Source organism: Phycodurus eques, chromosome 2 (assembly GCF_024500275.1).
Source record: "Phycodurus eques isolate BA_2022a chromosome 2, UOR_Pequ_1.1, whole genome shotgun sequence".
Classification (NCBI taxonomy): domain Eukaryota; kingdom Metazoa; phylum Chordata; class Actinopteri; order Syngnathiformes; family Syngnathidae; genus Phycodurus; species Phycodurus eques.
In genome coordinates this window covers 32,139,344-32,153,285 of record NC_084526.1, presented here as the reverse complement: position 1 = coordinate 32,153,285, position 13,942 = coordinate 32,139,344, and the positions used below count along the sequence as shown (strand labels likewise).

Here is a 13,942-nt window from a genome sequence, read left to right as displayed (position 1 = left end):
TCTTTTTATTATTTTAATTCTTGATAAAAATCCAAGCTTCAATCATTGTTTTATGTGGTTTAGCTGCAGAGTGTTTAACACTATTCTTTAGTGGGATTTACAGTCCAGAGAGACCAGAAAGATGCAGGGCACTTAGTCTTTTCATGAAATGCACTAATTTGTGTAATATTGCAAACGTGGAACTTTGTCAGATCATGTAGCAGTACAAAGGGAGAAGATAAAGAGGTGATCAATTAAGTGGGTCACAAAATGATCTTTGAAGGAAATGAGATGTGCATTAAAAAAGATAGAAAAGTGGCTCAATTTGACACAGGGTTGACAAATTTACCGATCTATTCCACGGCAAGTAAATTAGCTGAGTTCAATGAGAATAACAAACACTCCCTTGCAGTTCCGCTGCTGCGGAGTGACCAACCACACGGACTGGTTCGAAGTCTACAATGCTTCCCGTGTGCCTGACTCCTGCTGCCTGGAGTACAGCGACAACTGCGGCCTGGACAACCCGGGAACATGGTGGACAGCGGTAAGCACTGGCATGACAATCCAACTGTCATTGTTCTTCTGTCTTTTCATTCCAGCTTCCATCCCTGAACAATTAAAAAAAAAAAAATCAACCAACAGTCATACCACAGCTCTGTTACTGTAGATTGCAACGAAGGTACTGGATTTTACTTAGGGTTTCCAAACCCAATAGCAGGAAACACAAGAACGGTTTAGATATGCAAATCTGAAAGTAACGCTGCAAGCGAATTGTTGTCTCTCACTGGCGATAGGTCCAAGGTATAGTCTGCCTTTAGCCCGAAGTCAGCTGGGGTAGGCATCAGCAACCTGCGACACTGAACAGGATAAGCAGTGTAGATAATGGATGGATGGACGGATGGGTGTGACAGACAGAATTTTCTAAAACAGTTCCACACAAGGTGAGCTCGAGTTAAACTGTTTCACTTTGCTGTTTACTCTATTCCTTGTGGACAATTCAAGTGCTGAACATTAAAACACGATTCCACACTGTCAAAATGTCAAGTTTTATTTCACAAACATTGTGTAGCCCTGGGCGGCACGGTGGAAGACTGGTTGGAGTGTCTTCCTCGCAGTTCTGAGCACCGGGGTTCATTCCCCGGCCCCGCCTGTGTGGAGTTTGCATGTTCTCCCCGTGCCTGCGTGGGTTTTCTCCGGGCATCCCAAAAACATGCATGGTAGGTTAATTGACAACTCTAAATTGAATGTGAATGTGAGTGCGAATGGTTGTTTGTTTATATGTGCCCTGCGATTGGCTGGCAACCAGTTCATGGTGTACCCCGCCTCCTGCCCGATGATAGGCTCCAACACGGCCGCGACCCTAATGAGGAGAAGCGGCTCAGAAAATGAATGGATGTGTAGCCCTGAGCCACTGCAAGTAACATGGAGGAGTCATTTAATTATATAACAAAATGATTCAGTACCGACTGAGCTGTCATGCACCACTGTGACCTCTGAATACTCTTCAGATGATTAATCAGTGAGTAAATTATGATTATTTGTAACTGTACTATATATATAATTTTTATTTTATTATTTTTATTTTTTAAAGTAACTGGAAAAGTGTACAGTAGCTAAAACGCTGATGAATGTGGTGAAAACAGATGCAGGAGATATTCTATTTTTTATTCAGAAGTGTGAGCAAGTGATAAGTGATTCAATTAAAAAGTTAGTTGAGTAGTAAACTTGCCTTGTGACGATGGGACTGTTTTAGGACTGTTCACTGCCCATGGCCATGATACAGTCAGCCTTTACTTTGTCATCCCAGTGAGCATGACTGGCATAAGCATATTTTTTCCATTGGCCAAAAGGGATGTCATGAATAAGCCCTATGACCTGTGCCTAGCAACACGCGACCACGCAAATGTCATGTGATCTACACTGGCGTGCCTCCTAGAATGCTAATTTCACGTGTTTTAAATAGGTTTTTTTGTTGTGCAGTTCATATCAATCGTGAAATTTTAATTGAATTAAAAAAAAATTCAAAGTACATCAGCATATAATAGAGAGGGCTGTAGTTTTCCTGGTAACCTACCAGTTTTTCCTTACAAAAATGAAACCTTACTCTCGTCTTAATTCACATCGTTTCATCACTTTAATATGCGGCAATGTTTATACAACTATTGTAGACGATAATCTTAGAACAGATACTACAGTGACAATAATAACATAATATGAGAAGTTCCCTACCTGGTGCACCAACTGTATATTGCAACCACTAAAATTGGTGTTCCAAGGTTGCAGTAGTAATGAGAGAGCTACTGTTCTCCTTAATACAAGTCTATCCTGATGAGATTTATTTTAAAGCTGATTTCTACAAAACTGGTTGCTTTAAAAGCAAATTGTCGTGAGTTTTCTACATATTGCTGGAGGTTTAGGGGGTTGCAGCGTGAACTAGCTGTATTGTGTTGCACATATACATGGTGCAAAAGCATTTTCACCAAAACCATGAATATCATGAATGAAAATGCATTGAACTGATACAGTAGAATAGGTTCTGTCCTTTTTTTCTGATTTATTATGATCGTAACTTGAACTTGTGTTGGATAAAGCTGCATAGGGTGTTGAGGTAGTCAGAGAAAAAGTAATACCTGTCCTGTGTACAGGGTTGTTAATGAATAAATGCTGCTGTGTGCTTCCAGTTATTTGCCAGAACGCCATGTCATCAGAATCAGAATCAGAATCAGAATCAGAATCATCTTTATTTGCCAAGTATGTCCAAAACACACAAGGAATTTGTCTCCGGTAGTTGGAGCCGCTCTAGTACAACAAACAGTCAATTTACAGAACACTTTGGGGACATAAAGACATTGACAAAAAACAATTGTGCAAAAAGATGCAGAGTCCTCTAGCACTTAGAGCAGTTCGAACGACTAATATTGCAATAGTCCGGTGCAATGACCATTGTGCAAAGGGCGCTGAGACTTCAAGGAGTGTATGCGGTTTAAAGTGACAAGTAGTGCGATCATCTGGGACAATGTCGGTTGTGCAAATGTTACAGATACTCCTCAATCAGTGTGCAAATGGAGCAGATGCTACTCTGGCATGAGTGGCCAGTATATGCAAATAGTGCAGCATGGCGAGACAACTACAGTGAGTGCACGAGTCATACATAATTGGCCCCACAGAAATGTGACAACGAACTCAAGTCAAAAAATTGCCAGCTTGTTGTAATGGAATTATAGGTTAGGTGTTTAAGAAGTTGATCGCAAGAGGGAAGAAGCTGTTGGAATGTCTACTAGTTCTAGTTAGCGTTGATCGGTAGCGCCTACCTGAGGGAAGGAGCTGGAAGAGCTGGTGACCGGGGTGCAGACGGTCCGAGAGGATTTTGCACGCCCTTGTCTTAGTTCTGGCAGCGTGCAAGTCCTCAATGGTGGGTAGGGGGTTACCGACAATCCTTTCAGCAGTTTTGATTGTCCGTTGCAGTCGGAGCTTGTCCTTTTTTGTAGCAGCACCAAACCAGATTGTGATGGAAGAACACAGGACCGATTCGATGACCGCTGTGTAGAACTGTCTCAGCAGCTCCGGTGGCAGGCCGTGCTTTCTCAGAAGCCGCAGGAAGTACATCCTCTGCTGGGCCTTTTTGAGGACGGAGTTGATGTTGTTCGCCCACTTCAGGTCCTGAGAGATTGTAATTCCCAGGAACTTGAAGGTCTCGACGGTTGACACAAGGCAGCTGGACAACGTGAGGGGCAGCTGTGGCGAAGGATGCCTCCTGAAGTCCACGATCATCTCTACCGTCTTGAGCGTGTTCAGCTCCAGGTTGTGTCGGCCGCACCACAGCTCCAGCCGCTCCGCTTCCTGTCGATATGCAGACTCGTCACCGTCCTTGATGAGGCCGATGACAGTGGTGTCATCTGCAAACTTCAGGAGCTTGACAGTCGGGTTCGCTGAGGTGCAGTCGTTCGTGTAGAGAGAGAAGAGCAGCGGAGAGAGGACACAACCTTGGGGCGCCCCAGTGCTGATGCTGCGTGTGGATGAGGTGGCCTCCCCCAGCCTGACCTGCTGTGTCCTGCCCGTCAGAAAGCTGTAAATCCACTGGCAGATGGCAGGTGAGACGCTGAGCTGGAGAAGCTTGGTTGAAAGGAGTTCAGGGATGATGGTGTTGAACGCTGAGCTGAAGTCCACGAACAGGATCCTCACGTAGGTCCCTGCACTGTCGAGGTGTTCTAGGATGAAGTGCAGTCCCATGTTGACTGCATCATCCGCAGACCTGTTCGCTTGGTAGGCAAACTGCAGGGGGTCCAGCAGGGGACCTGTGACACTCTTGAGGTGGTCCAGCACGAGACGTTCAAAGGACTTCATGACCACAGATGTCAAAGCGACAGGCCTGTAGTCATTCAGACTAGAGATTGCAGGTTTCTTGGGGACTGGAATGATGGTGGAGCGTTTGAAGCAGGATGGAACTTCGCACATTTCCAAAGATCTGTTAAAGATCTGAGTGAAGACTGGAGCGAGCTGGTCCGCGCAGACTTTGAGGCAGGATGGGGACACATGGTCCGGTCCTGTTGCTTTGTTAATCTTCTGTTGTTTGAAGATGCGTCTCACATCCTGTTCATGGATGGTTAACGCAGAAGTCAGAGGTGTGGTTGTGGTCGCGGGTGCGGCCGGGTTGGTGTGTGGAGTGAAACTGTCCTTTTTCAAATCTGCAATAGAAGGTATTCAAGTCGTTGGCTAGTGTGCTATTGTTCTCAGCTTGGGGGGATCGTCGCTTGTAATTAGTCAGCGATTGGAATGCACGCCAGACTGATTTCGAGTCGTTCGCGCATACAATTTATATCAACATGTTGCATGATAAAGTAGGTTTTTATGAGAGGAAATTGAAGTTGCAAAGCTATGGAAGAACAGCTAATTTTCAAAACAAACACCACATCCCTGTGACCTGCTCTTCACCCCTGCAAACTCTTCTGCGCTGCATTTGTAAAATCCCCACTTGTTTGCGCTTCCTATTAACCTGTCACTCAGTAACATTAGCGCCATTCTTTCAGTTATGAGCCGAGTGGGAAAACCGGTGCACACTCTCTATCTTTATAGACAGAAATTTTAAAAAGATATCCTGAACAACCATGTCCCCATTGTTAAAATTTATTTTCTCTTCCCTAGTTGTTGAATTTCTCCATCAGACTTCAATCTTGGTGAATTCTATTGTAGTTTTAGCACCACGATTCTACGAGCTGGCATATTGTGTCCTTCAAGCAGTTTATGGATAGATTTCTAATACAATGTTATATTGTTGTAAATATCTATCAAGCCTTGACTTCATTGACATCAACAACTAAATAGACATTGTGCACTGCCAACAGGTCCCATTTTCACTATGTTAAATGCATTGACTGAATTTTTATAGGATCACATACAGTGGGTACGGAAAGTTTTTAGACCCACTTAAATTTTTCTCTCTTTGTTATATTGCAGCCATTTGTTAAAATCGTTTAAGTTAAATTTTTCCTCATTAATGTACACACAGCACCCCATATTGACAGAAAAACAATTGAATTGTTGAAATTTTCGTTGATTGAAAAAGAAAAACTGAAATATCACACAGCCATAAGTATTCAGACCCTTTGCTGTGACACTCATATATTTAACTCGGCTGCTGTCCATTTCTTCTGATCATCCTTGAGATAGTTCTACACTTTCATTGGAGTCCAGCTGTGTTTGATTATACAGATTGGACTTGATTAGGAAAGCCACACACTTGTCTATATAAGACCTTACAGTGCATGTAAGAGCAAAGGAGAATCATGAGGTCAAAGGAACTGCCTGAAGAGCGCAGAGACAGAATTGTGGCAAGGCACAGATCTGGCCAAGGTTACAAAAAAATTCTGCTGCACTTTATGTTCCTAAGAGCACAGTGGCCTCTATAATCCTTAAATGGAAGACGTTTGGGACGACCAGAACCCTTCCTAGAGCTGGCCGTCCAGCCAAACTGAGAAATTGGGGGAGAAGAGCCTTGGTAATAGAGGTAAATAAGAACACAAAGATCACTGTGGCTGAGCTCTAGAGATGCAGTCGGGAGATGGGAGAAAGTTCTAGAAAGTCAACCATCACTGCAGCCCTCCACCAATCGGGGTTTTATGGCAGAGTGGCCTGACGGAAGCCTCTTCTTAGTGCAAGACACATGAAAGCCCGCATGGAGTTTGCTAAAAAACACCTGAAGGATTCCAAGATGGTGAGAAATAAGATTCTCTGGTCTGATGAGACCAAGGTAGAAATTGTTGGCCTTAATTCTAAGTGACATGTGTGGAGAAAACCAAGCACTGCTCATCACCTGTCCAACACAGTCCCCACAGTGAAGCATGGTGGTGTCAGCATCATGCTCTGGGGGGGACAGGACGACTGGTTGTAATCGAAGGAAAGATGAATGCGGCCAAGTACAGGGATATCCTGGATGAAAACCTTCTCCAGAGTGCTCAGAACCTCAGACTTGGCCGAAGGTTCACCTTCAAACAAGCCAATGACTCTAAGCACATAGCTAAAATAACGAAGGAGTTTGTTCAGAACAACTCCGTGACTGTTCTTGAATGGCCCAGCCAGAGCCCTGACTTAAATCCAATTGAGGATCTCTGGAAAGACCTTAAAATGGCTGCCCACCAACGTTTATCATCCAACCTGACAGAACTGGAGAGGATCTGGAAGGAGGAATGGCAAAGGATCCCCAAATCCAGGTGTGTGCATCATTCCCAAAAAGGCTGTATGAGCTCAAAAGGGTGCTTCTACTAAAGGGTCCTGAGAACCTGAGCAAAGGGTCTGAATACTTATGGCTGTGTGATAGTTGTTTTTTAAAAAAAAATTTAATTTTAATATTAAAAATGTAGGCAAACATGCAAGCGGAGGAATGTACAGTATGAGTTTATGTGATTAATGAATATAGAGTAGTGAACTAATCGAAAACTTTGACAAATATGCCCTCCAAAGAAACACTCAAACACTTAATCCCACACAGTCACAGTGTGACAAACATTTAAAATGTTAAACACCCATTTGCATCGTTCCATGTGCTATTGCTGAAAATCTGAAGCATTAACATTTCAACCAAAAGATAAAGCCAGTTCGCGCCTCGTCTTTACTGCTCTATGTAGGAAAGGTGCAATCAAAAATGACTGCTCTGATACCACATTATTATTTTATGATTGTGACGCAAGGTTGTAGGTTAGAATTGGAATGTATTACAATCATTGATATTTCAGAGTAGAGCGACGAAGGGAGCAAGGATGTTGAAAGAAAACGTACAGAAGTGGAGCCAGTGGTTGCAGTAGAGGGAACCATCTTTACATGTTCCTCCTGTTCGAACAACAAACTAAACAGCACAGACTACTCGACTGCTGAACTTCTCTGCGGTTTCCCTTCTCTGATGACAGCAGTCATAGAATAACAAGCCAATCTGTTACATTTTTCAGTTAACATGTCTTGACCTGGCTTTCCTATCATAATTTACACATTTTCAAATGCATCGCTGAGCGCCACCAGGATTCTGTTTGATGAATAACACTGAAGCAGGCTCACTGCATTATTTTCCATATTGATTCAGCTGAGAATTACTTTACATTTCGCTGAGAAAAATTCTATATTCTTTGATTCTCTGGTTTTCAAGGAAGGTGTAAAATGGTTTGTTTTGCTTTCTGTGGCTTTGACTCAGATAATCGATTAGTTAGATCGTACAAATAGCACAGTCACCAACCTTTGTCGGGGGAAAATAATTATTGCGTGAGAACACCACCACTCTATGGTGGTAGCAACTTTGCCCATTCTTCACTTACTACATGGTCTTTTCACTGATCAGAGGCTGACACACATAGAACTCAATGTCTAAAAAACTCAGTTCCCTCATGTAACTGTCACATTTATGGTTAATGTATGGTGCGCGACTATGTCATTATCAAACCGTGACTGTAGGCTGTGTGTCAAATAGTGACATCCCAGTCAATTCAACTACACACATACATACAGTGGTGTGCCTCCTGCATATTTCGGTATTGATCCAATACCAAGTGTATGTTTGGAAATACATTAGTATCGTGCCCTCTACAATCCGTAACATTCTGAACACCCTCCCACCGCTCTGACTGAGGAGACAGAGCAGCCAGAGCGTCAGGCAGGATGAGATGTTTACAGGCAGAACGAACAGATTCAATATGGCAGACGCATTGACGTATGTATGCCTGCCAATGGCCAACACGCTCGTTCGTCATCTCATAGAAAATGGAGTGCGTCCTGCCTGTCTGAATACTGCACGCTCAGAGGGCAGTGAGAGAATCAGATTGAATTTCCTGAACGTACCCATAGTCAGAAAAGCCCAATGGGAATTGCTTGTTAATCGCAAACATTTTTAAACATGTACAGTACAAACTCGTTGGTCGGCCACGGCAAAGCTATGAGTTAGCAGCATTAACATGTTTTTTCGGCCATTTTATTTCAGTGAAAAATAGTCTTTTGGTTCCAAACCGGTGCATCGCGAGTTAAAATGTACAAAACTGTGAAATTTATCTTGCCTGGCCGAGAGTTAAGCCCCCTGCAAACATCTAATCCTAGAATCGCCGCTGGTATAAAGTGTTGGTGGAGCTGACCCTTTCAACATATAGTAAATAAAAATGGCAGCAAAAGGTTTCACCTTTGCATATTCTCTGTGAAGACTTTCTACAATGTTCAAGTGTGTCTGTGGGAGTATTTATTGTATCTATTCATACAGAAGAACATTTGTGATGCAGAGGTCACTGATGTTGGACCTGAGAGGGTCTAGTTCATCCCAAATGTGTTTGCACACCAAACATTTCCAACTCTACACTTTATGGACTTGCTTTGTGCCCTGTGGGGCATTTATGTTGGAACATAAAGTGCCCTGCTCCAAACTGTTCCCATAGAACTGTCTAAAAATGTCTCGATAACATTAAGAATTAAGATTGGCAGGTTAGCACAACACTGAATCATGAAGGAACTGATTTCCTAAGCCTCTTGTCTACATGTTTTATCTCTATAGACTCATGTTAAATGCATCATCTGTTTGTGTGTCTGCATGCGCTTGTGTGTGTGTCAACAGCCATGCTACGAGCGGGTGAAGGACTGGCTTAATGAGAACCTGGTGGCCCTTTGGATCTTTGCTCTATGCACAGCACTTACTCAGGTAATTACAGAGAGTTAAATGATTTATGAGTAACTTTTTGATATTTCCACTTGTATATAGACACTCTGAGTTTTGGTTAAATAAACCTAACATTTCCAGTGTCATTTGAATTAAGTGCTGCCGCAGGATTTCCGTGGTCAGCAGGAGTGCAGACAAAAAAGCAGGAGTGCAGCAAAAAATAATAATAATAATTTGTTCACACTGAAGACCACATTGTGGGGGGGTTGACATTCCATAAAACTCTTTTATCTCCTTTGCAGCCGATTGTTACGTGACATGGCTACACAACAGATCAAGTGAAATACTCTGTTCTTGAAGGCATCAGTCATGTGGTGCTTCTTCTGCTCCAGCTTCAGGCTCATTTGTAGTCCGCCATTAGACTCTCAGTGGTGCTTTGAATTTTCTAATACAGCCAAGTGAACCAGAAAGTAGATGTAATCAACTTACCAGTGTTTGAGCATATGTGTAATTACAGCTCATGCAAAGTGATGCATTACCTTTTTTTCCACAGAGTAACTATAGGGGAAGTATCTGAACTTGGCCGCTGCTCAGTGAGCTTAAACGCAAATACAAATCTCTGTAATCCATCCATCCATTTACTGAGCCACTTATCCTCACAAGGGTCGCGGGAGTGCTGGAGGCTATCCCAGCTATCATCGGGCAGGAGGACCCTGAACTGGTTGCCAGCCAATCGCAGGGCACATATAAACAAACAACCATTTGCACTCACATTCACACTTTTAGAGCAATTTAGAGTCTTCAATTAAGTCAATTAAGAGTCTTCCATGCATGTTTTGGGATGATTTGGGATGTCCAGAGAAAACCCACGCAGGCACGGGGAGAACATGCAAACTTCACACAGGCGGGATTGAACGCCCAAATCTCTTTAATGATCATCTTAATGTGCAAAATATGCAACATTAAAAAAAACACATTTATTTTAGCAATATATTAATGATGGCTAACAGGGGCGTCACTAGGTTTTATGGATAGGGGGGGACTTAGCCCCCAGGAGATGCACAGGATGTGAGCGAGTGTAGCATGCAAGCACAACATTTAAAAAAGAGCTACCGAAGACGGAGAATTTGCATTTTAATGCTTTCGGACAGATTTTAAAACAATACAATACAGGTTAAAAGTTGAAAGTCATCGTTAGATTTGTACTGTTATTTAAGGTGGAACCTCTTAGTGGAACCTCTTTTTTATGTATGTATTTATTTATTTATTTATTCTTAATAAATCGGTTTACCCGCCAAAAAATTGGTACACCTATGTGGAACGCTCAATTGTGCTTCCTCTCACACTACTGGCTGGCGACCAGTTCCGGTTCAACCCCGCCTTTCGCCCAGAGTCAGCTGGGATAGGCTCCAGCACGCCCGCGACCCTCGTGAGGATAAGCGCTATGGAAAATGGATGGATGGCTACCCCCACAGTATATCTCCCAAGAAAGTAAAACGTTTGAGTGATTGTGCTAATAGGAAGCTGACATTTTTGGAACGTAATGTTCACTAAAGAAAGGCGGACTGCTGTTGCTGTGCATGGCAGGGAGAGAGAGTGGCGTAAGTGAGAGAGTGAGAGACGGCATTCTCTCGGCCATGCCATTTAAAGGCGCGACACATGAGTGTACGCACACAGTGTGTGTGTGTGTGTGTGTGTGTGTGTGTGTGTGCGTGCATGTCTGTGTGTGACTTTTGGCCTCATTACAATTTACAAAGTTTATTTCTTCACATTTTCTATTATTCTATTCTAATGCCCCTACTGACCATGATCAGCAGTAGAAAATGTATGGATTGATGGCAGAGAAGGACCAGATAAGCTAGAAGGACCAGATAAGCACTTTTATCCAGGATCTCACAATTTGCTTATCACTTCGTGGCGGTCATGCGTACATAACATTGACCTAAGTAGTGGGAGAAGGTTGGGTTCATCCAGTGTGTTGCTCAAGGACACTTTGGAGAGCAGCAGATTGAATCGCTGAAGCTGCAGGTTAACCGACGACCTGCTGGACCTCCATATCATAAATTATCAGAAATGTCATTTATTACAACACGCTCTTGCTCTCTCTACTTCCCCCAATGTTAAATGATTGTGATGAGCTTGTGTACCTGGGGAGCTATTTGATGATGTCACTCTCACACTAATAAAACCACTAGTACTTAGCATTAGCTCATCTTAACTATATTTTTATAAAAAGAATGACGTACTTCATATAATTCGTACAAATTCTTCGATTTGTGGGAGTATCAAGCATGATTCAGCGGTCACAACGAGATACACAAATTCCATCGTTTCAAAGATAACAATTATATATGCAATGGTATTAATTTCACATAAATTGTATTATTATAGTTGCAGCTTCAAACTGCACTACCACCATTGTGAGAGCTGTTTGTCATGTAACTAAAGGTAAATATTGGAAAAACCAATTGGTATGATACAATACAGTTCTCCACCTCTGTGAACCACTAGATCCACCGTAATAATAATAATAATTGTCTAATAAGCCTAATAAGGACAAGCATTATTGAAAATGTATCATTGACTGGATGATAATAATAACAACAATAGTACGACCAAACATTCATGACACATATCTGACAGTTGAACAAAAGTTTCAGCATTATTTTAATAAAGGCAGAATTCTTGATACAGCTCTTAGATAAGTTAAATTAGATGATGTGGTGATTGAGTGTCTACACTGGGGGGGATGTCCTTTGAATTTATATAATTTGAACATGTATATTGGTCGGACATGATTAAAATGTGTTAAACTAACATATATGATCATGTTATTTTTTAGAAGAAGCGGAAGTTGTGTCAGCACACATTACCACATTTTAATCATGTGCAACAGATGTATATGATTAAATTAAGTACTTTTTTTTTTCCAAGTGAATCGATGAAACCTTATTCAAAATGAATCATTGAATAATGCAAGTACACAGACGCTCTGAGACATGAATGTTTGATGTTTTCCAGATCCTGGGCCTGGTGTTCTCTATGACGATGTTCTGCCAGGCAGTCAAAGTAGAAACCTACTACGCTTAACGCTCAACCCTGACGTCCTTGAGCACATCTGCAATGTCCCTGCACTTAAGAGGGACGGATGCAGCTCCCCTCCTCCTGACGCATACTCTTTACTCTTTCTGACCTTTCCCCTCTGGTGACATTTCCCACTTCACAGCTGATCTGCTCACTTACAAACAAGCACAGTGTCAGTGTAATACGTTTCCTATGATTTGCTATGTGTCAAATATTAATTTCTGTGATGCATTTTACCAAGCAGTATAATGAACATGTGTTATGCAGTAATGTATTTGTTTTAAATTATGTTGTGTTTTTATGTGTTTTCAAAAGGAGAGGCTCAGTTAGGAAAGGGCCCAGTTGAAGTGCTGCAAGTGCATGTCCCCTGCGATGGTGTGTATTAAATGTTTTGATCTACTGAGCAGTCAGTGTGTCATTGCTCATCACGAAATGCTTGAGGCTTTTAGTATGTAATCGAGTTGTATTCATGTCAAAAATCATTTACGTGACAAAGACTTGTGCTGGTGTAAACGCAATCTATTCTATTTAGCACCTAAAATAACTGCTTGGCTGTAAAAAGCATTGTGTGGTGGATTTACATAAGACACGAGAATCACGCCATCCGCAGTACAACTTAAACGTTCTCACAGGTATTTAAACATTACGAAGCAGGACGCAGCCGACTGGCCCTGGGCTGTTTCCCCTCCAGCTCCAATAAGAGCTCCAATGACAAAGATTAATCTGCAGCCTTTCAAGGCTCCTCCAGGTCTTTTGAGTTACCTCAAAATTACCTTTTATTGTTGGCTGTCAACTGTAATCCATACTTAATATATACGAGACACTCTGAATTAAATTTTCCAAAAGCTTTTAGTTGAAAATCAGCTTTAGTAGTTAGTTGATCATACTGCTGTTTTTGCTCTTTTGCGGGCTCCCTTGAGCAAAAATCACAGTCACTAGGCAGCTGTGTACCATTATGAAGCCTTCCCTTGATTGAATTATTCACATATGCTGTGAACTACATGCATTCAAAGGCAATATGAACGCATTATATCCCAAAGGAGACAAGTGGAGTCTTTTGCTGCACCCACAAGTGCTGCAACCTTCCTGAGTTCAGTCATAAGAAGCCAACAAGAACGCATTTTAAAATGAGTCATTCCCTGCCACAGCCTCAAAAGCTGCTTCCATCTTTTCAGTCAACCATCTTACATCAGGGTAAGAAGCTCCACACACACAGCTCATGAGATTACATAAGTGAGCTTTTATTTTATTCTATAAGCAAGACGAATGTATCAATAATAATCAGCCTATGTCATGAGTATGTGTTCTGGTTGTTGTTTCTCCACTGTCTCGTACACACCTGCTCCCGAGAGCATCTTCCACACCTGTGCCTCGTTTACCCCATGCATTTAACCTCGTGTCTCATTCTTTCTGGTCGCCAGTTCGTTGTACCTAGTTGTCACGTTCCAGCATTCCTTGTTTCCACGTCACCGACTCATAGTACTCATAGATTAGACCCTGTTCTGATTTTTGACCTGGCCTCTTTGCCTCACGTTTTTTGGATACTGTTGCCTTTTCGGATTGCCTGCCTGTGTACTGACCTCTGCTCGTATATTAAACCTCTCTTTTTTAAACTGTCCATGTGTATTGGAGTCGTGCATTTTGGGTCCTGTCCTCTGTTCTGTTCATGACAGAACGAACTGGCCATAACATGGACCCAGCAGACTCAGACCCAGTGTGCAAAGCCCTTCAAGCGCAGGGTCAACGCATCTCGAAGCAGGA

General features: G+C 42.4%; 1 protein-coding gene across 4 annotated transcripts in view; it reads left to right on the top strand.

Moving 5' to 3' along the window:
- tspan4a (tetraspanin 4a) overlaps positions 1-12,580 on the top strand; it is a 151,052-nt gene extending 138,472 nt beyond the window's left edge. For all 4 annotated transcript variants that reach the window (XM_061670334.1, XM_061670333.1, XM_061670332.1 and 1 more), the window contains 3 exons: positions 392-523; positions 9,056-9,139; positions 12,119-12,580. In XM_061670334.1, coding sequence (XP_061526318.1) covers positions 392-523; positions 9,056-9,139; positions 12,119-12,187 — 285 coding nt within the window. In that variant the 3' untranslated portion in view covers positions 12,188-12,580. The remainder of the gene's footprint in view (positions 1-391; positions 524-9,055; positions 9,140-12,118) is intronic.
- The last annotated feature ends 1,362 nt before the right edge of the window (positions 12,581-13,942 follow it).